Source organism: Nerophis lumbriciformis, linkage group LG23 (genome assembly GCF_033978685.3).
Source record: "Nerophis lumbriciformis linkage group LG23, RoL_Nlum_v2.1, whole genome shotgun sequence".
Taxonomy (NCBI): Eukaryota; Metazoa; Chordata; class Actinopteri; order Syngnathiformes; family Syngnathidae; genus Nerophis; species Nerophis lumbriciformis.
The window spans coordinates 29,781,389-29,804,477 of record NC_084570.2 but is presented as its reverse complement, the minus strand read 5'-3'; the positions used below and the strand labels follow the sequence as shown (position 1 = coordinate 29,804,477).

The following is a 23,089-nucleotide window of genomic DNA, read 5'->3' as shown; positions in this document are numbered from 1 at the left end:
AACTTTAGAAAAGAGAAGTGTTGGATATTTCTCTTCTTGCCTTATTTGTATTTGACTTTATTAAATGTTTATTAATTGGCCTTAGTGTGTGAATGTGTCTCTAAAGAATCTTTAGTCTGTCCAACTAGTCTCCAGGGATATTTTAGTCAGTCCAATTAGTCTCTAAGTAATCTTTACTCAGTCCAAAAAGTCTCTAAATAGTCTTTAGTCAGTCCAACTAGTCTAAATAATATTTATTCAATCCAACTAGACTCTGTCATCTTTTGTCAGTCCAACTAGTCTCTTAGGATATTTTAGTCAGTCTAACTAGTCTCTAAGGATATTTTAGTAAGTCTAACTAGTCTCTAAGGATATTTTAGTCAACTAACTGATCTCTAAGAAGTCTATAGTCAGTCCAACTAGTCTCTAAAGTTAAGTTAAAGTTAAAGTACCAATGATTGTCACACACACTAGGTGTGGTGAAATTTGTCCTCTGCATTTGACCTAAAGAATATTTTGTCAGTCCAACTAGTCTCTAAGTAATCTTTAGTCAGTTCAACTAGTCTCTTAGGATATGTTTGTCGGTCCACCTAGTCTCTAAGTAGTCTTTAGTCAGTCCAACTAGTCTCTAAGGATATTTTAGTCAGTCTAACTAGTCTCTAAGGATATTTTAGTCAACTAACTGATCTCTAAGAAGTCTATAGTCAGTCCAACTAGTCTCTAAAGTTAAGTTAAAGTTAAAGTACCAATGATTGTCACACACACTAGGTGTGGTGAAATTTGTCCTCTGCATTTGACCTAAAGAATATTTTGTCAGTCCAACTAGTCTCTAAGTAATCTTTAGTCAGTTTAACTAGTCTCTTAGGATATGTTAGTCGGTCCAACTAGTCTCTAAGTAGTCTTTAGTCAGTCCAACTAGTCTCTGACCTAGTCTCTAAGTAGTCTTTAGTCAGTCCAGCTAGTCTCTAAGGATATTTTAGTCGGTCCAACCAGTCTCTAAGTCAAAGGTATCCAAACTTTTTCCATTGAGGGCTGCACACGGAAAAATTAAAGCATGTGGGGGCCATTTTGATATTTTTCATTTTTAAAACATAACAAAATGTATGGATTTTTTTATTTATTTTACCTTTAGGGGTTACGGGGACCATAAAGGGTTTCAGTCATTAAAATGTTAAAAATAAGTCCAATTATTATTATTATTTTTTATTTAACGCTTCCAGTAAAACTCTATATCAACTTCAAGTTGACATAAAGTAATTAAAAAAAAAGTTTTGTTTGTCAAAAACAACTTTGTTTTTAATATTAAAACTAAAATATGCAGTATTTTGTTTTAGAGCCCTAAAAGATCAATAATGCAGGATACCATTGATTTTAATCATTTAATATTTTTGAGTAATCACAGTGAAAAGATAAATAAAATACCACTAAATATATTTGGGATCCAAAAGGTGCCCCACTCATAAAGTGATACATTTTTATTAGGTTTTTCTTTTACTTTCAACACTTAAGTTACGAGTTCAACTTCAGATATATCTGTCGATTTTACGTTTGAACTATTGTTTTGTTTGTTTTATGCTCTTTTGTGAAATAAAACTTTGATGTTTTTATATGGCAACTACACAATATATGCAATATTTACCACATAAAACATTTTAAAGGGAAATATTTGAAGTAATTGTAGCCTTGAAAATAATTCATTATAACATGGATTTTTTTGTCATTATTTTTTTTTTGAGCAATGGCAAACAAAGAAAAATAAAGAAAGACAAAAGAAAAGAAAAACAGCCTGCATGGCAGCTTTGTGTCAACATTGCAACTTTTTCTCGTTAGATTTCACCTCATTCCACTTTGTTTAATGTTCTTTTTTATTTTTGCAATAGCATTTCCAGAATGTGTGGCTGCGGGCCGCACTTTGGACACCCCTGCTCTAAGTAGTCTTTAGTCAGTCCAACTAGTATCTTAGGATATTTTAGTCAGTCTAACTAGTCTCTAAGGATATTTTAGTCGGTCTAATGAGTCTCTAAGGATATTTTAGTCAACTAACTGGTCTCTAAGAAGTCTATAGTCAGTCCAACTAGTCTCTAAATAATATTTTGTCAATCCAACTAGTCTCTAAGTAATCTTTAGTCATTCCAACTAGACTTTAAGTATTATTTAGTCAGTCCAACCGGTCTCTAAGGATATTTTAGTCAGTCTAACTAGTCTCTAAGGAGTCTTTAGTCAGTCCATCTAGTATCTTAGGATATTTTAGTCAGTCTAACTAGTCTCTAAGGATATTTTAGTCAGTCCAACTGGTCTCTAAAGAGTCTTTAGTCAGTCCAACTAGTCTCTTAGGGTATTTTAGTCAGTCTAACTAGTCTCTAAGGATATTTTAGTCAACTAACTAGTCTCTAAGAAGTCTATAGTCAGTCCAACTAGTCTCTAAGTAATCTTTCGTCAGTCCAACTAGTCTTTAAATAATATCTAGTCAGTCCAACTAGTTTATATGGAGTCTTTAGTCAGTCCAACCAGTCTCTAAGGATATTTTAGTCAGTCCAACGAGTCTCTCAGGAGTCTTTAGTCAATCCAACTAGTATCTTAGGATATTTTAGTCAGTATAACTAGTCCAGGGGTCGGCAACCCGCGGCTCTGGAGCCGCATGCAGCTCTTTGACCACTCTGATGCGGCTTGGCTAAATACTTGCCGACCCCCCTCCGACTTTCCCGGGAGACTTCCGGATTTCAGTGCCTTTCCCAGAAATCTCCCGGGGCTAATATTCTCCGACTTTCACCCCAACAATAATAATAAGGGTGTGCCGTGATGGCACAGCATTTAACGCCCTCTACAACCTGTACAAACAGCGTGCCAGCTCAGCCACATGTTATATGCAGCTTCTGCTTGCACACATTAGTGACTGCAAGACATACTTGGTCAACAGCCACACAGGTTACACTGACGGTGCACGTATAAAACAACTTTAACACTCTTACTAATATGCGCCACACCGTGAACCAAAACCAAACAAGAATGACAAACACATTTCGGGAGAACATCTGCACCGTAACACAACATAAACACAACAGAAGAAATAACCCACCTCCGTGCGTCGGTTGAGGTGGGCGGGGTTTGGTGATAGCGGGGGTGTATAATGTAGCCCGGAAGAGTGAGGGCTGCATGGGATTCTGAGTATTTCTTCTGTTGTGTTTATATTGTGTTACGGTGCGAATGTTCTCCCGAAATGTATTTGTCATTCTTGTTTGGTTTTGGTTCACAGTGTGGCGCATATTAGTAAGAGTGTTAAAGTTGTTTTATACGGCCACCGTCAGTGTAACCTGTGTGGCTGTTGACTAAGTATGCCTTGCTGTCACTTACGTGTGCAAGCAGAAGCCTCAAACAATGTGTGGCTGGTCCGGCACGCTGTTAGTAAAGGTTGTAGAGGGCATTAAATGCTGTGCCATCACGGCACGCCCTTATTATTGTTGTTTGGGTGAAAATCAGTAGACGTTCAAGAGAATAGTTGCCCTGAAATTCGGGAGTCTCCCGGAAAAATCGGGAGGGTTGGCAAGTATGACGCTGTCAAGCGCCATTCATATAAAACTCGCGGGCCGCACTAACATTACATTTTTATATTAAGGTGCGGGCCGCGTGTCTGAGACTCCTGGTTTATACATAGTACAAAGCAAAAAAAAACTATGTATGCAGTAGAGATGCGCGGTTTGCGGACACAACCGCGGAGTCCGCGGATAATCCGCGGGTCGGGCGGGTAACATGACGAAAAAAATAGATTTTAAATAGATTCGGGCGGGTGGCGGTTGAACCAATTCGGAAATATATACATAGTTAAATGTTGTTACCCACATACGAAAAACGAGCAGCACTCTTTGAAACAGGCAATTATTCATCAGGCACTGCAGCACACCACAACACAACACAACAGAAGAAAAAAAAAGAAAAAGATAGCAACACCGGCAGCAAACGTGGTACGCGACAAACTAAAAAAGGGAATACTAAAGACCAGAGGAAAAAAAGACCAGAAAAGTTCAGCGTGGACTCGTTTTTATGAGGTTGTAAATCGGGATGATAGCAATGCTGGCTACGTGATTTGCCTTGGCCAATAAGTTGCAGGTAATTTATTATTATTATTTATTTAATTTATTTTTGTTTAAATAGGGATGACATAAATATGTTATTGTATAATTTAAGTTTGTGCGCGTGATTGACAGCCTAAGGCTTATGAGGCACATTTTTTATTTATTTTTTTATTTCAACTTAAAAACGTATGAGCCTATGCCTATGCCTACAACATAGGCTATGTGTTTATCTTTATTTTCATGCCTGTCGTTGACAATGGAGATTGTCTGATATTTTGTCATGGCTGCAGATCAATCAATAAAGGTTCATCTTTGTCGCGAAATTGTTCACTGTTTCACTGTGCACCCCGCCCTCGTCCCTATTTGAGCATTATAACGTTAACAAGTTAATATTCATTTAAATAAATTCAGAACATTTTCTTTACCTAACGAAAATATAGGCCTAGTCTTTCTAAAACATTTTTTTAACTTCTTAAAAGCCTCGTTCTGCTTGCTGCAACTGCGCACACAAAGTGTGAGGAACGCACTCCTGATCTGAGGGCATTGGCAACAATAGTCAACACTTTCTTAATGGAAATGACAATAATACTATAATAATGATAAATAATATTATCATGCATTAATATCTCTTAGCCACTAATGCGTGGCCAAGAGATATTAATGCATTGAATGTCTCTGCTGCATTGGATCAGTCTCCTTTCTTTAACAGGCAAAAGCTTTCTAACCTCACTAATGCCTTGCATCGTCTATATTAGATATATAACAACGGGCGGGTGTGAATTTGATAAAATGTTAGTTCGGGTGGATGACGACTTTTGTGATGCGGTTGCGGATGAAATAATTGCCTATCCGCGCATCTCTAGTATGCAGTGTTATTTCATTTTAAATTTCAAGAGTTTTGTGGCTCCCATTATTTTCTTTAATATGTGAAACTGGTCAAAATGGTTCTTTGAGTGGTAAAGGTTGCCAACCCCTGAACTAGTCTCTAAGGATATTTTAGTCAGTCCAACTAGTCTTTTAGAATATTTTAGTCAGTCTAACTAGTCTCTAAGGATATTTTAGTCAGTCCAACTAGTCTCTTAAGGAGTCTTTAGTCAGTCCAACTAGTCTCTTAAGGAGTCTTTAGTCAGTCCAACTAGTCTCTAAGGATATTTTAGTCAGTGTAACTAGTCTCTAAGAAGTCTTTAGTCAGTCCAACTAGTCTCTAAAGAATATTTAGTCAGTCCAACTAGTCTCTAAGTAGTCTTTTGTCAGTCCAGCTAGTCTCTAAATGCTCCAAAGTGCCTCAAATCTGATCTTTTGGCATCAGATTCAGGCCACATCAGGAGGTCGTCTGAATCCGATTTAAATCTGATTGGAAATGCAACTTTATTTCGACAACATATGAACATTGCTCCTTTTTTACTTCTCAGACCAAGCAAAACACAACAAAAATGTAAAAAAACAGCAACATAAGGTACTGCAAAGTGTAATAAACACCCGCAATATGATTTATTATCACGTACAAATCTGCTTCCGCATCTGTTTCTGACGCGTGTTTCTGGCTGGCTGCTCTGAAAACATATTTCTATAGTTCAAGACTTACGGTCATTTAAAAACAGCACTGCACATCATAATAGCAGTTTTGATTTTAAAGGTCTAAAAAAATTATGTTCGGTACAAAGTTCGGCGGGCCGGATTAAAAATCTTAACGGGCCGCATTTTGCCGAGCTCTGGTCTAATCGCAATGTGACCTGAATGTGACTTTTTCGTCAGTTTTGGTTGAGCTACGTCGCTCACGCATTTGTTGACAAAGTCTTGACCCTCGCCCCATCCTTGTTTGTGAATGACTGAGCATTTCATGGAAGCTGCTTTTATACCCAATCATGGCACCCACCTGTTCCCAATTAGCCTGTTCACCTGTGGGATGTTCCAAATAAATGTTTGATGAGCATTCCTCAACTTTTTCAGTCTTTTTTGCCACTTGTGCCAGCTTTTTTGAAACATGTTGCAGACATCAAATCCCAAATGAGCTAATATTGGCAAAAAATAAAGTTTTCCAGTTCGAATGTTAAGTATCTTGTCTTTGCAGTCTATTCAATTGAATATAGGTTGAAAAGGATTTGCAAATCATTGTATTCTGTTTTTATTTACTATTTACACAATGTGCCAACTGAAAATTCCTAGCGCCAACACTGATGGAGTATTGGTAGGAAGTAAGGATCATGATTTATTAATTAGAGTATGTAGGCAGATCTAAAACACACGCTTAGGTTGATTTTAATTTTCCTGACAAGTGATATTACACAGATTGAGATACAGGTTTGCAAATAATTGTGCTATAATAATACTTCTATAGACAATTCAGTGCCAATAAGAGTTCAAGACTGACCTTGTATTGGTTTGTTTCATTTGTGCGGTCAAAGGATTCAATTTTTTTATCAGATTAGTCACACTTTTGCATTGTGATCGATTGCGATTAATCACAGTAAATTACTTAAGTGCATTAATTAAATTTTGTAATTTGTAAAAACATATATTTTTTTGTCTAAAAATGTCATCAAGGATTTTATGTGTTTTTTGAATGCTTAAAAACTCGTTAACAGTTTTATCCAAAGTCCCCTCTGGGTGTATTTTGAAGTGGCACTGACTTTTTATTTGGACTTTTTATTGACCTGATCACTGATCGTATCTTTCAGGTTACCAACTGTCACTCCATTAAAGGAGCAAATTTTGGGCAGTCAAAATAAATCATGATTAATCTTCCTTTACACGGGATTAATGCATTTTTTTGTGATTAATCGCCTGAGTTTCTAGATACATTTGTCCCTAAGGTGTGTAATAGTTGTCCTAAAGTGCATCCATAAAGTATTCACAGCTTCACTGCAAAATACAATACATCCATTTTGTCCTCAAAATTCTACACACAATACTCCATTACAACAACGTGGCAATGTTTTTTTGTTTTTTTTTGGAAATTTATTAACACTAAAAAAATCCTATGTTCATAAGTATTCACAGCCTTTGCTCAATACTTAGTTGATGCACCTTTGGCAGCAGTTTCAGCCTCAAGTATTTTTGAACACGATGCCACAAGCTTGGCACACTTATCTTTGGGCACTTTCTCTCATTCCTTTTTGCAGCACCTCTCAAACTCCATCAGCTTGGATGGGAAGCTTGGATGCCTCTGTACATTGCTGTATTCATCTTAGTCTAGTCAGGGAGGTGACCAAGACCATGGTCACTCTGTCAGATCTACAGCATTCCTCTGTGGAGAGAGGAGAACCTTCCAGAAGGACAATCCACCAATCAGGCCTGTATGGTGGAGTGGCCAGAATGAAGCCATTTCTTAGTCAAATGTTTGCCAAAATGCACCTGAAAGACTCTCAGACCATGAGAAACTAAATTCTCTGGTCTGATGAGACAAATATTGAAGTCTTTGGCGTGAAGGTTTGGAGGAAACCAGGCGCCGCTCATCACCAGGCCAACACAATCCCTACAGTGAAGCATGGTGGTGGCAGCATCATGCTGTGGGGATGCTTTTTAGCAGCAGGAACTGGGAGACTAGTCAGGATAGAGGGAAAGATGAATGCATCCTGGATGAAAACCAACACTTCCCATCCAACTTGATGGAGCTTGAGATGTGCTGCAAAGAGGAATGGTTGAACATGCCCAAAGATAGGTGTGCCAAGCGTGTGGCATCGTATTAAAAAAATACTTAAGGCAGGAATTTCTGCCAAAGGTGCATCAACAAAGTATTGAACAAAGGCTGTCAATACTTAAGTACATGTGATTTTTTTTTTTTTTTGTAATACATTTGCAAAAAAAACAAACAACTTTTCGCGTTGTCATTATGGGCTATTGTGTGAGAATTTTGAGGACAAAAATGAATGTATTCCATTGTGGAATAAGGCTGTAAGCTAACAAAATGTGGACAAAGTGATGAATACTTTTTAGATGTACTGTAAGTGGTCAATTTATGAAAAATAAAGGGAAAGATGAATGCTGAAAGATGAATGTACAGAAACATCCGGGATGAAAAGCTTCCCAGCCAACCTGATGGAGCTTGAGAGGTGCTGCAAAGAGGAATGGTTGAAAGTTCCCAAAGATAGGTGTGCCAAGCTTGTGGCATCGTATTCAAAAATACTTGAGGCTGGAATTGCTGCCAAAGGTGCATCAACTAAGTATTGAGCAAAGGATGTCAATACTTAAGTACATGTTTAAAAAAAACAATTTTTTTTTAATACATTTGCAAAAATTCTTTTTACGTTGTCATTATGGGTTATTGTGTGTAGAATTTTGAGGACAAAAATTAATGTATTCCATTGTGGAAGAAAGCTGTAACATAACAAAATGTGGACAAAGTGAATACTTCTTAGATGTACTGTAAGTGGTCCAGGTAGAAAAATAATGAGAATAAGATGACGCACATGAAGACAGTTTCACACTCGGTCTCCACTCACTGAAGGTTTCTTCTTGTGGCTTATAGGCTCGTGCTGCTCGTCAGCTGCTGGAGCGAATCCAGTCCCATGGGATAGACGCCCGGCTGGAGGCTCTCAAGGAGCTGGCCAAGCTGTCGGCAGACCCCACGTTTGCCGCGGAGTTCATAAACATGGAGGGCATCGGAACTCTGGCCCGCTTGGTGGAGAGTGGCACACAGTGAGCGCTTTTTCGTCAAATCAAACTTTATTTACGCAACACTTTTTATGCACAGGCAACACAAAAGTGCTTTACACACAAAAAACAAGAAAAGAGAAGAAAACACATACATACAAACTAGGTTTGTACGGTATAGCGGTATTAGTATAGTACAGCGGTACTAATGAATAATTTTCGGTATTATACAGTCTCTGAAACGTACCGGTCCCCCGCGTCGTCGTGACATTGCTGGTTTACGAGCAGACAAGCATGTTCGGCAGTGCACACACACGCGGTACTTACAAGCAGACACAGAAAAGGGAGAACGGACGCATTTTGGCTTAAAAAGTAAAGATAAAGGTAAAATTATAACACTGAAACACACTCAGGAAGAGGTGCTTTAAGACATGGCTAGCTAGCTAGCGGCTAACGTCCATCCGCCACTTCTAAATCACTAATCCTGGTCTCCATGGCGACAAAGTACGTTTCTTACAAGTATCATTATCCCTGCAGGACGAGGAATAGCTAAACATGCTTCACTACACACCGTAGCTCACCGGCATCAAAATGTAAACACACGCCATTGGTGGATTGATACCCGACATCCACTGTAATGATATCAAGTACAGGCCCGTATCTAGTCGATACTACTATGAATACATCAATATTTAAAAAATGTATATTATGTTTATAAACTCAGGAAATACGTACCTGGACACATGAGGACTTTGAATATGATCAATGTATGATCCTGTAACTACTTGGTATCGGATCGATACCTAAATGTGTGGTATCATCTAAAACTAATGTAAAGTATCAAACAACAGAAGAATAAGTGATTATTACATTTTAATAGAAGTGTAGTTATAACATGTTAAAAGAGAAAGTAAGCAGATATTAACAGTAAATGAACAAGTAGATTAATAATTCATTTTCTACCACTTGTCCTTAATAATGTTGACAAAATAATAGAATATAAATGACACAATATGTTACTGCATACATCGGCAGAATAATTAGGAGCCTTTGTTTGTTTACTTACTACTAAAAGACAAGTTGTCTAGTATGTTCACTATTTTATTTAAGGACTTAACTGCAATAACAAACATATGTTTAATGTACCCTAAGATTTTTGTTAAAATAAAGCCAATAATGCCATTTTTTAGTAGTCCCCTTTATTTAGAAAAGTACGGAAAAGTACCGGAATAATTTTAGTACCGGTACCAAAATATTGGTATCGTTACAACACTGATAGAAACACACACACACTATTGACCATTATAACAAAAACAAAGATGGAGACTAACTAGCCTTTTACGCTATCTAAAAATAGTATGAAACATTAAAATATATATGTAAAAATTAAATATAAATTAAACATTAATACAATAATATAAATATAACATTGAGGGAATAATTGTAGTAATAATGGCAATAAATAAATAAAAAATCAAGAAAAGTATAACATCAACAGTAAAAAGCCTGATTAAAAAAATGTGTCTTTACTTAAAAAAAAATAATTACACAATCTCAGAAGTCCGGAGGCTCTCTGGCAGGTTGTTCCACGGGGGGGCACAGTGGCTGAATGAAACCTCACCGAGGGTCTTTGTCCTGGTATTTGGTCAAGATGAAAGGCCAGGACCAAAGGACCTCAGGATCCGCCAGGGTTGATGCGGTCAAAGCATCTTGGCCTAGGCCAATAACAAATATTGCTCGACAACATATTGACCTACAAATAATTGCCGATGAACAATATTGTTGCCATCATTTTTATTGATTCAATTAACCAGTGATGTAATGATGACACATAATAACTAGAAGAGGCAATTGCGTGTGAATGCTCCAATGCTGAAGATGAACTGAAATGCTGACAGAATGTAGTATGAATCTAAGAATAGTTTGAATGTTGGAATGGTTTGAATGTTGAATAGTTTGAATTTCCAGGAAAACCGGAATTTGGTTTGGAACTTGGGAAAGTGTTAGTTTGAATGTCCAGGATGAGTGGAATGTGTTAATGTTGGAATGGTTTGAATAGGTTGAAAAATGTGGGAATTGTGGAAGTGTGAAAAATGGATAATTCATTTTGAATGGGGAAAATGTCCCAAAAAACGGAGATTTCTATGAAATCCGGGATTTCTTTTTACAATTGTTGAAAGGGAGCACACAATTCGTGAACATGCTGAATATTTTGAAGTTGGAACTTTGAAAAATGTCCCATTCTTTTCAATGGGAATTTCATGGAAATGCGGACATTTCGGGAAAACAGGTAATTTTTCCAGTTCAAAAAACAACTTTGTTTTTTGTCCTGATTAAGAGGAATGATTTGACGGTGGAACGGTTGAAGTGGGTTGAAAAATGTGGGAGGAGTAGTCGATAGAAAAAAGGGTGAAAAAAGGGTTTGAAAAAACGGGAACTCAGGGGAATTCCTGGAATTCTTATTTTTACTTAAGAAATTATAGTTTGAATGTCCAGGATGAGTGGAATATGTTGAAGGTGGAATGGTTTCAATCGGTTGAAAAATGTGGACATTGGTGGAAGTTTGAAAAATGTCTCGGAAAACCTGGAATTGTGGGAAATCTGGGAAATGTTGGTATTTGTCAAGAGAAAGCCCCTGATTCCCGTATAGGCTGAACAGTTTGAAGTTGGAACGGTTTAAATCGGATGAAAAATGTGGCGGGCAGAGCACGCCAAAATCTGGAGAAGAAGAACAAATATATGAATTTTGGTGTGGAAAACCAAATGTGTGAATGTTTTGGAGCATTCAAACAATAATAATGCATGTATACCTTTTAAAATGCAATGTATTTTAACACTTTAGTTGGAATGTAAGCTTTTAAATCTCCAAGTTAAATAAAACACACAAATAATAACAATAAAATATACTTTGTCTGTTAACAACATTTTGCACTTGAATAAAAATCACAACCAAAAGCAACAAAATACACTTTATTGCCAAAAGTATTTGGCCACCTGCCTTGACTCACATATGAACTTGAAGTGCCATACCATTCCTAACCCATAGGGTTCAATGGGATGTCGGTCCACCTTTTGCAGCTATTACAGCTTCAACTCTTCTGGGAAGGCTGTCCACAAGGTTGCAGAGTGTGTTTATAGGAATTTTCAACCATTCTTCCAAAAGTGCATTGGTGAGGTCACACTGATGTTGGTGGAGAAGGCCTGGCTCTCAGTCTCCGTTCTAATTCATCCCAAAGGTGTTCTATCGAGGTCAGGTCAGGACTCTGTGCAGGCCAGTCAAGTTCATCCACACCAGACTCTGTCATCCATGTCTTTATGGACCTTGCTTTGTGCACTGGTGCACAGTCATGTTGGAAGAGGAAGAGGCCCAAACGCCACTCCGAGTGTGAAACTCTGCAACCTTGTGGACAGCCTTCCCAGAAGAGTTGAAGCTGTAATAGCTGCAAAAGGTGGACCGACATCATATTGAACCCTATGGGTCAGGAATTTGATGGTACTTCAAGTTCATATGTGAGCTAAGGCAGGTGGCCAAATACTTTTGGCAATATAGTGTATGTTCAGGAGGAACCTTAAATATACACACGCAAAACAATAAATAACATGTCTGAATAAAGTATTGCCAAACAATGTCGGCAGAAGTAGAGTTGTACTTTATTTAGCTGACAATCAAGTTAGCCCCTTTTGTAACGGCTAACTCGTTGCAGTGTGATGCTAGCAACCCCGCACAAAGACACTTCATGAATGACAAGAGGATACATGCCCTTCATTTGGCCGCAGGGCTTGAAAATGTGGCGTGGAAACGCATTGCTTTGTGGGTCTTTAAATCGCTTATTGACATGGCTGAATACAAGACTCTGTGCTTAAGTTTTTTTCTTCCTCTTAACAAGTTCAAAACATGGCGTGAACGTGTGACATCATTAACTGCCGAAATCGTCGGGGGAAAAAAAATAAACAATTCATTTCCAGCATGAAAGCAAAGCTGAAGGAAGTCGGGTTAGTGAGCTAGTAAAGAGATGGGGAATAGCAGCTGTGAGACCATCAAACATGACTTTTAACGCCATCACCCGGCACATGTTGGTGTGTTCACAGCATCTCCACACTGCTACCTTTGAATCAAAACATGTTTTATTCTGTTGCACACGCAGCATTTAGCAGGATGTAGGATGCACTGACAAAGTACCACGATACTAATTGATTGAAATCGGTACTATCATGCCTTTGAAAAGTACAAGTACCGTTCTTTCATCTGAATGTCGCTGTGTGGCGGTGACTACAGAGCATGATGTTGAGTGTGTCAACACGCACGCACAAAAGTGCAAATGAGCAATAACATCTTGGAGAGGAAGAAGGTACATGTTCCACTGATCATGTGCCTGTCGTCTTATTCCTCCAGCTTTGGGGAGATGCTGGCTTTCACCCTGACTGCCTTCCTGGAGCTGATGGACCACAGCATCGTGTCCTGGGATCTTATCTCACTGTCCTTCATCAAGCAGGTGCCTCACATCACCGCACACACGCCGCCTCCGATTGCGTCGACTTTCTAGTCCTTGCCTGCTTCGATTTAACTTTGACCTTCCTTACTTCCCACACGGCGGAAGTGAGTGGGTGCTGTTGCCTAGCAACCCCTCGGATTATCTCCAGCGCTTTCAGTGGTGTCAATGCGTGTTTGTGAAAAGCCTAACTATGTTCCTGGGAGTTTCTCAACGGAAAAAGTCTTCTGTTGGAATATTTAGGGCCAGTCCCACTGCCAATGCGCCCCCTCGCCCTACTTTTTTAGCCTGATCCCTACATTTTGCGCGTTCCCGTGAGGGTAGCGCAGGCATGTAACTTTTCTGTCTATAGTCGGAAATCCGTCTTTTTTATCTCTGTAAAAATATAAAAAAATATTTTCTGCTTTTCTCTTGTTTTTTCTGACCTACAATGTGTGTTAAAATCTTGATCCGTCTCTTTGCCATACCTGCCCACAACTACGGTTTTCCCGCAATGAGTACGGTTTTTGATAATCCAGTGGTTAAAAACTACGGTTTTCCATTACAAAATAATTAACTTATAATCGAAGCTTCGTAGGTTAACTACATTTCTTAATAGCTTGGCAGTAGCTTTGCCACTTTTTAAACAAGTTGCGATTTCCGTAGCTTAGCTATTTTTAGACCCACGTAGCGGTAAACTAAGCTACATGCTACAAAAGAAGAGAGAGAGAGAAATGGACTTGTGCAGCTCCACGGGCAGGGGACAACATACCGAAAGTATTTGGCCACCCATCCAAATGATAAGAATCAGGTGTCCTATTCACTCGGTGTATAAAATCAAGCACTTAGGCATGGAGACTGTTTCTACAAACATTTTTGAAAGAATGGGCGGCTCTCAGTGATTTTCAGCGTGGAACTGTCATAGGATGCCACCTGTGCAACAAATCTAGTCGTGAAATTTCCTCGCTCCTAAATATTCCAAAGTCAGCTTTATTATAAGAAAAGTAAAGAGTTTGGGAACAACAGCAACTCAGCCACCAAGTGGTAGGCCACGTAAACTGACAGAGAGGGGTCAGCGGATGCTGAAGTGCATCGTGCAAAGACTTTCTGCACAGTCAGTTGCTACAGAGCTCCAAACTTCATGTGACCTTCCAATTAGCCCACGTACAGTACGCAGAGAGCTTCATGGAATGGGTTTCCATGGCCGAGCAGCTGCGTCTAAGCCACACATCACCAAGTCCAATGCAAAGCGCCGAATGCAGTAGTGTAAAACACGTCGCCACTGGACTCTAGAGCAGTGGAGACGCCTTCTCTGGACTGATGAATCACACTTTTCCATCTGGCAATCTGATGGACGGGTCTGGGTTTGGAGGTTGCCAGGAGAACGCTACATTTCAGACTGCATTGTGCCGAGTGTGAAATTTGGTGGAGGAGGAATTATGGTCTGGGGTTGTTTAGGGATGATGTTCGAAACCGGTTCTCCCGATTGTTCGATAAGAAAAGAACCGATTCCATGAATTCGAATCCCTTTTTGAGAACCGGTTCCCGTTATCAAAGCCACTATACCGTATTTTCGCGACCATAGGACGCACCGTATTAAAATGCGCCATGTCAGTTACGGGTGCTATTTCTGTATTTAACGCATAAATAAGGCGCAGGCATGGTTAAACATATGCTATCTTAAAACATACGCTAGCTTAAAACATACGCTAGCATGCGTGGACGCTGTTTTAAAAAGGCAGCAGGAGCAAAGCTGAGTTGGGTTATACTTTATTGAAGTATTTATCACTGTACTCACATTATTTTTTGACCAATCCTCATCCACAAATCCATCAAAGTCCTCATCTTCTGTCTCCGAAATGAACAGCTTGACAAGTTCTCCATCAAACACGCCAGATTCCCTTTCGTCATTTTCAAAGTCAGTTTCGTTGTCCATTAGCATAGGAATCTAGCACAATAGTAAAAGCCGACTTCTCTTGCTCCGTTATGCGTATCGATTCGCTACCGTGCTGGTCCCCTTCTTCTCCACAGTGTGCTTCACTGAGCGGCACCTCGTCCATGTTGGTGATGTGTTTGTCGCCAATTTTTTTATTTACAACGCACATCGCAGCACTATATGCTCACTGGGGGCGTGCCTTTAGCGTCCTCTCTCACCTGAAACCTTCACCCTATAACGGCCGCATGATGTCCTCAGTCACGTCCGCTTTACCTCCATATAAACAGCGTGCCGGCCCAGTCATATAAGATCTATGGCTTTTGGAACTCAGTGCACACACAACAACCTATCTGGATTCGATAAGGAATCGGTTCAATAAGAGTATTCAATAATGGGCTCAAACTCGATAATTTCTTAACGAACTAGTTAGGACTAAACAATCCCTAAGGTTGTTTTTCAGGAGTGGGGCTTGGCCCCTTAGTTCCAGTGAAAGGAACTTTGAATCCTCCAGGATAACAATACATTTTGGACAATTCCATGGGATGGCACTTCAAGTTCCTATGTGAGTAAAGGCAGGTGGCCAAATACTTTTGGCAATATAGTGTATACGGGAAACATCAATGATGGTTGGTTGGTTTACATATAAGAACATCCATGATTGGTTGGTTGTTTACTATGATGAGTCACGATTGGTTGGCTTTTCAAGCCTTGCATAAAGGTCTCTGCCAAAATGTAAAAAATGTTAAGATTAGGGCAAAACATTACGAGCAGGCCAATCAGAGGCAAGATAGGGCGGGTCATGGAACCAGTGAGGGAAGTCACAATTTGGACAAACGTATGCGTCTGGATAAAACAACACATTCATGTGAGTTGTTTACCATGTAAGTCCAAATCCAAACTGCTCTCCACATGGAAGAGGTGGAATACACATTTAAGAACACACATGATTGTGGCAGACACGTGATGACTTTTGCTACATTATAGCCTGTCTAAATGCTAACTTTCATTTTCAGTAAACAATGTCAATAACTAAATGAACCATCTGTGGCTATGAAGTGAACTCTAGTAAGGTTGTAAATACTGTATAGAGTAGGCTAACCCATGTGGTTCCTGTGGATGAAGTTGTAATTACTGTTGTGACTATATAACATAGTGACTGAAACAGACAAAGTAATATGTAAATAGTGTCAATAACTAGATGAACCATCTGTGGATGTGAAGTGAACACTAGTAAGGTTGTAAATACTGTATAGTAGGCTAACCCATGTGGTTCCTGTGGATGTGAACACAATTACTGTAGTGACTAAATACCATAGTGACTGAAACGGACAAAGTAATGTGTACATAATGTCAATAACTAGATGAACCATCTGAGGCTGTGAAGTGAACACTAGTAGTGTTGTAAATACTGTATAGAATAGGCTAACCCATGTGGTTCCTTTGGATGAAGTTGTAGGGACGGCGTGGCGCAGTGGAAGAGTGGCCGTGCGCGACCCGAGGGTCCCTGGTTCAATCCCCACCTAGTACCAACCTCGTCATGTCCGTTGTGTCCTGAGCAAGACACTTCACCCTTGCTCCTGATGGGTGCTGGTTAGCGCCTTGCATGGCAGCTCCCTCCATCAGTGTGTGAATGTGTGTGTGAATGGGTAAATGTGGAAGTAGTGTCAAAGCGCTTTGAGTACCTTGAAGGTAGAAAAGCGCTATACAAGTACAACCCATTTATCATTTATTTAATTACTGTAGTGACTAAATAGCACAGTGACTGAAACAGACATGGTGATTCATGTGGATGAATGGACTATGTACAAACCCCGTTTCCATATGAGTTGGGAAATTGTGTTAGATGTAAATATAAACGGAATACAATGATTTGCAAATCCTTTTCGACCCATATTCAATTGAATGCACTACAAACACAAGATATTTGATGTTCAAACTCATAAACTTAATTTTTTTTTTGCAAATAATAATTAACTTAGAATTTCATGGCTGCAACACGTGCCAAAGTAGTTGGGAAAGGGCATGTTCACCACTGTGTTACATCACCTTTTCTTTTAACAACAGTCAATAAACGATTGGGAACTGAGAAAACTGATTGTTGAAGCTTTGAAAGTGAAATTCTTTCCCATTCTTGTTTTATGTAGAGCTTCAGTCGTTCAACAGTCCGGGGTCTCCGCTGTCGTATTTTACGCTTCATAATGCGCCACATATTTTCGATGGGAGACAGGTCTGGACTGCAGGCAGGCCAGGAAAGTACCTGCACTCTTTTTTTACGAAGCCGCGCTGTTGTAACACGTGCTGAATGTGGCTTGGCATTGTCTTGCTGAAATAAGCAGGGGCGTCCATGAAAAAGATGGCGCTTAGATGGCAGCATATGTTGTTCCAAAACCTGTATGTACATTTCAGCATTAATGGTGCCTTCACAGATGTGTAAGTTACCCATGCCTTGGGCACTAATGCACCCCCATACCATCACAGACGCTGGCTTTTGAACTTTGCGTCGATAACAGTCTGGATGGTTCGCTTCCCCTTTGGTCCGGATGACACAATGTCGAATATTTCCAAAAACAATTTGAAATGTGGACTCGTCAGACCACAGAACACTTTTCCACTTTGCATGAGTCCATCTTAGATGATCTCGGGCCCAGAGAAGCCGGCAGCGTTTCTGGATGTTGTTGATAAATGGCTTACGCTTTGCATAGTAGTTTTTAACTTGCACTTACAGATGTAGCGACCAACTGTATTTAGTGACAGTGGTTTTCTGAAGTGTTCCTGAGCCCATGTTGTGATATCCTTTAGAGATTGATGTCGGTTTTTGATACAGTGCCATCTGAGGGATCGAAGGTCACGGTCATTCAATGTTGGTTTCCGGCCATGCCGCTTACGTGGAGTGATTTCTCCATTTCTATTCTCTGAACCTTTTGATGATATTATGGACCATTGATGTTGAAATCCCTAAATGTCTTGCAATTGCACTTTGAGAAACGTTGTTCTTAAACTGTTTGACAATTTGCTCACGCAGTTGTGGACAAAGGGGTGACCCTCGCTCCATCCTTTCTTGTGAAAGACTGAGCATTTTTTGGGAAGCTGTTTTTATATGGGACGGCGTGGCGCAGTGGGAGAGTGGCCGTGCGCGACCCGAGGGTCCCTGGTTCAATCCCCACCTAGTACCAACCTCGTCATGTCCGTTGTGTCCTGAGCAAGACACTTCACCCTTGCTCCTGATGGGTGCTGGTTAGCGCCTTGCATGGCAGCTCCCTCCATCAGTGTGTGAATGTGTGTGTGAATGGGTAAATGTGGAAGTAGTGTCAAAGCGCTTTGAGTACCTTGAAGGTAGAAAAGCGCTATACAAGTACAACCCATTTATCATTTATTTATTATTTATACCCAATCATGGCACCCACCTGTTACCAATTAGCTTGCACACCTGTGGGATGTTCCAAATAAGTGTTTGATGAGCATTCCTCAACTTTATCAGTATTTATTGCCACCTTTCCCAACTTCTTTGGCACGTGTTGCTGGCATCAAATTCAAAAGTTAATGATTATTTGCAAAAAAAAAAAAGTTTATCAGTTTGAACATCAAATATGTTGTCTTTGTAGCATATTCAACTGAATATGGGTTGAAAATGATTTGCAAATCATTGTATTCCGCCCGATTGTAGCTGAGATAGGCTCTAGCGCCCCCCGCGACCCCAAAGGGAATAAGCGGTAGAAAATGGATGGATGGATGGATGTATTCCGTTTATATTTACATCTAACACAATTGCCCAACTCATATGGAAACGGGGTTTGTACCATTTACACAACGTGCCAACTTCACTGGTTTTGGGTTTTGTAAATACGTCACATAGATGCGAATGTAGTAGTCAACAGTTGTGCACATATAGATACGTAGATGTTCAAACAGCTACTGGCTTGTTGAAAATTATTAGCGCAGTCCAAACCGCCCACGTAGTGTAAACTAATGCAAGTGAATTGACTGAATTTGGTCACATTTGTGTTTTATTATAACATTGCATGTTTGAATTGCTACTTGTCTTGTCGGTGTACTTTTACCGTTATTGTTTATAGTATTTACTAATGATTGTATTTGTCTCAAAGCACTGATCAAAATTGGCAACCATACATCATGAAGCATTTAATACACTGTCAATAAAGCTTTCCATTCTATTCTAACTTAATTCTAGATTATGGCAGGGTATATGTATTATGTCAAATAATTGTTCTTTGAGTGCGACAAGAAGCATATTTTAAATCAAAAGTTTTATCATAGGATTTTCTGTTTGAATAAAGACAATGATTTTTTTTATTTTGAAAAGTATACAAGTAAAGTAAGTAAACAAGGATGCTGTTGCTCTTCTAGTAATGACCGACACATGATGTTTATGCAAAGATTGCAGGATACGTGAACCAGCCCATGGTGGACGTGTCCATTCTGCAGCGGTCTCTGGCCATCCTGGAGAGCATGGTTCTCAACAGCCACAGTCTCTACCACAGAGTGGCCCAGGAGATCACCGTGGGACAACTCATCGGGCACCTGCAAGTGTGAGCACACACACGCACAGGGGGGGGTGCAGACCAATGGATTTATGTTCCATCTGGAGTGCTATTTTAGGATGTTTAAAGGGCATCCATAACTCAGCAAAGGGGCTCTAAAAGTCTCTTTTTTATCGACCAGAATTGACACGTGGTAAAAAATAGATGGATGGAATTGTGCACAAAGCTGCCCAAACTATCCACCCGCTAGTTTATTCAAAACAGTTAAGTTTAAGCTTTTGCTTAAACTTAAACTTGCTTTTTGTGCCAGATTATTGAAATGTCATGAATTTTTTGATTGCTCACCCGTTAAAACCATATCTCGTGGGGAAATACGGTATTTTCCAGGCTATATCCAAACCGCAACCACCAGATTGTAGAAGAAAAACATGTTTTTTCCATATATTAGCCGCACTAGACTATAAGCCGCAGATATATAGGTTGTTAAATGAGTTATTTACCTAGAAATGTTTATTTACATACCTTGATTGTTTCCAAACGGCGTCTGTAACACGGCAGTAAAACGGATAATCAAATAAAACAGAAGTCACCGTCATAGACCCACTAGCTGCGCAAGCTAGCTCTCCAATCAGCTAAACAGACTCAATTACTCCACGGTGACCTTTTGGTGAATTTACTGAGGAATTTGTGAAACTGAAAGAATACAAAAAGAATGCCTTTGTAAGTTAATACTAACACAGACACTCGTAAACCTGTTAGCATGTAAGCTAATGCTAACGAGGCTAGCGTCATTACATTACAATAGCACGTACAAATATCCACGGAAACACTCCTACAGACAGCATACATGGGACGCTTTGGTAAGTATAAATTGTTTTAGTTATATTGTAAAAAAAATAAAAACATAGCTCAGAGTGATGAATGAAGAATTTTTTTGAGCAAAAACGTTATTGACGAATAGTAGACAAAACGAGATAAACTTCCGGTTCAAGACACAAATCAGGACGTTTTGGTGAATTTACGAAAGTGAAACAATACAAAAAGAATGCCATTTTAAGTTAATAATACTAACACAGACACTCGTAAACCTGTTAGCATGTTAGCTAATGCTATCGAGGCTTAAATTATGATATCATGTCCAAATATGCATTAAAACATTCATACAGACATCACACATGGGACGCTTTAGTAAGTAGAAATTGTTTTAGTTATATTGTAAAAGTTACAAACGTTGCTTGGAGTGATGAATGAAGTAACCGTTCGAGCAGAAACCCTAAACCGGTTATGCATCCGGTTCAAGGCACAAGACAGGAAGTGTCTCTGTCTGTGTAATAGCAGAGTTTCTGTGGATCATTAAAAAACATTAAAATTCATCAAATGGGATTTGCAAAAATTAAGACCTTAAATGGCGTTAAAAATAGTAAAGTCAATGTCCCGAGGCATTAAAAAAATGTCATGCGGTGGAATCACACATGCTATTAGCTAATCCCAAATCGTCGATTAAAGACAGGCAGCAGTTAACGGTGCCAAACTTCTTTTGGCGTAACCAACACTAGCCATGACGCCACCACAACTGGCAGCGGCTGCTACCACTACAGGAAAAAAAAACATTCTTAGATTAAACAGTCTAATTCTCTCGAGAGTAACAGTTAATGGAACTTTTTCAACTATCCACATTATCGTTGTCAAATACTAAAAAATTGTAAGCTTTTGACTATATTCAATAACTATCTGCAGTAGGACATGGGCATTCAATTGGTTTTAAGTGACATTAAAAAGGCATCAAAAAGCATTAAATTAGATTTTCTGATACATGCAGAAACCCTGATTATTAAAGCTATTTGTTGAATACAAAGCATTATGGCTGTTAGCGAAGACACACCCATAAATTAGCTGCACCGTTTCATAAGCCGCAGGGTTCAAAGCGTCTTATAGTCTGTAAAATTGGGTACATTCGCATAGTTAACCGCATTTCCATAAATTAGCTGCACCGTTTCATAAGCCGCAGGGTTCGAAGCGTCTTATAGTCTGTAAAATTGGGTACATTCACATAGTTAACCGCATTTATTTCTGGTGGAAATACCAAGTTAAGGAGCGCCGTAAGTGGCTGATCCGTTGGCGGTCCCGCCTTGTCCCCCTTGTAACGTATGTCTGCTCTTAGTGGGACTGTGCCGAAAATGTTATTTCAGTTCTTATGTGTCTTGTACATGTTAAAGAATGGACAATAATAAAGCATCTTCATCTTGAAGTTAGTTCGATTCAGCAGTACCTTTTGGGGGTTGTGTGGAGCAAGATACTTCTAACAGGAACCTTATGTTGCTTGATGTTCCTCCAGGTCAAACCAGGAGATTCAGACCTACGCCATCGCACTCATCAATGCTCTTTTCCTCAAAGCACCCGAGGACAGACGGCAGGTCAGATAATCTGCGCTCCTTTGGATAAATGAAATCTATCATTTAACAGACATTCCACGTCGTCGGTGTGATTTAAAATAAAACTCTAAAAGCACGATAGAACGAACTGTGGAATACATGTTTTTAAATGACCGACCCGTAGAGTCCAGATGACCGGAATTGAACTAACGAGTTGGTAAACCATGAATGAAAACAAAAATATATTGAAACTAGGGCTGGGCGATATGGCCTTTTATTAATATCTCGATATTTTGAGGCCATGTCACGATACACAATATATATCTCGATATTTTGCCTTAGCCTTGAATGAACACTTGATGCATATAATCACAACAGTATGATGATTCTACGTGTCTACATTAAAACATTGTTGTTCATACTGCATTAATATATGCTAATTTTAAACTTTCATGCAGAGAGAGTAATCACAACTAAGTCAGTTGACCAAAACTGTATTTATTAAACAGTTATTAAGCAGTGGCACAAACATTCATGTCATTTCCAAAACAGAACGTGCAAGATTGTCAGAGACATTTTAAAACAAGCTTTGAGTGCACTTTTGTGCATGATGTTACTACAAACCCTGTTTCCATATGAGTTGGAAAATTGTGTTAGATGTAAATACAAACGGAATACAATGATTTGCAAATCATTTTCAACCCATATTCAGTTGAATATGCTACAAAGACAACATATTTGATGTTCAAACTGATAAACTTTTTTTTTTTTTGCAAATAATCATTAACTTTAGAATTTGATGCCAGCAACACGTGACAAAGAAGTTGGGAAAGGTGGCAATAAATACTGATAAAGTTGAGGAATGCTCATCAAACACTTATTTGGAACATCCCACAGGTGTGCAGGCTTATTGGGAACAGGTGGGTGCCATGATTGGGTATAAAAACAGCTTCCCAAAAAATGCTCAGACTTTCACAAGAAAGGATGGGGCGAGGTACACCCCTTTGTCCACAACTGCGTGAGCAAATAGTCAAACAGTTTAAGAACAACATTTCTCAAAGTGCAATTGCAAGAAATTTGGGGATTTCAATATCTACGGTCCATAATATCATCAAAAGGTTCAGAGAATCTAGAGAAATCACTCCACGTAAGCGGCATGGCCGGAAACCAA

The 23,089-nt window shown here is 39.3% G+C and overlaps 1 protein-coding gene across 8 annotated transcripts in view; it reads left to right on the top strand.

Moving 5' to 3' along the window:
• Positions 1-23,089, top strand: part of elmo2 (engulfment and cell motility 2) — a 122,284-nt gene that overhangs the window by 33,280 nt on the left and 65,915 nt on the right. For 6 of the 8 annotated variants that reach the window (XM_061984821.2, XM_061984819.2, XM_061984824.2 and 3 more), the window contains exons 7-10: positions 8,518-8,687; positions 13,036-13,135; positions 19,443-19,594; positions 21,882-21,960. In XM_061984821.2, coding sequence (XP_061840805.1) covers positions 8,518-8,687; positions 13,036-13,135; positions 19,443-19,594; positions 21,882-21,960 — 501 coding nt within the window. The remainder of the gene's footprint in view (positions 1-8,517; positions 8,688-13,035; positions 13,136-19,442; positions 19,595-21,881; positions 21,961-23,089) is intronic. The other 2 variants (XM_061984825.2, XM_061984823.2) reach the window with 1 other exon arrangement.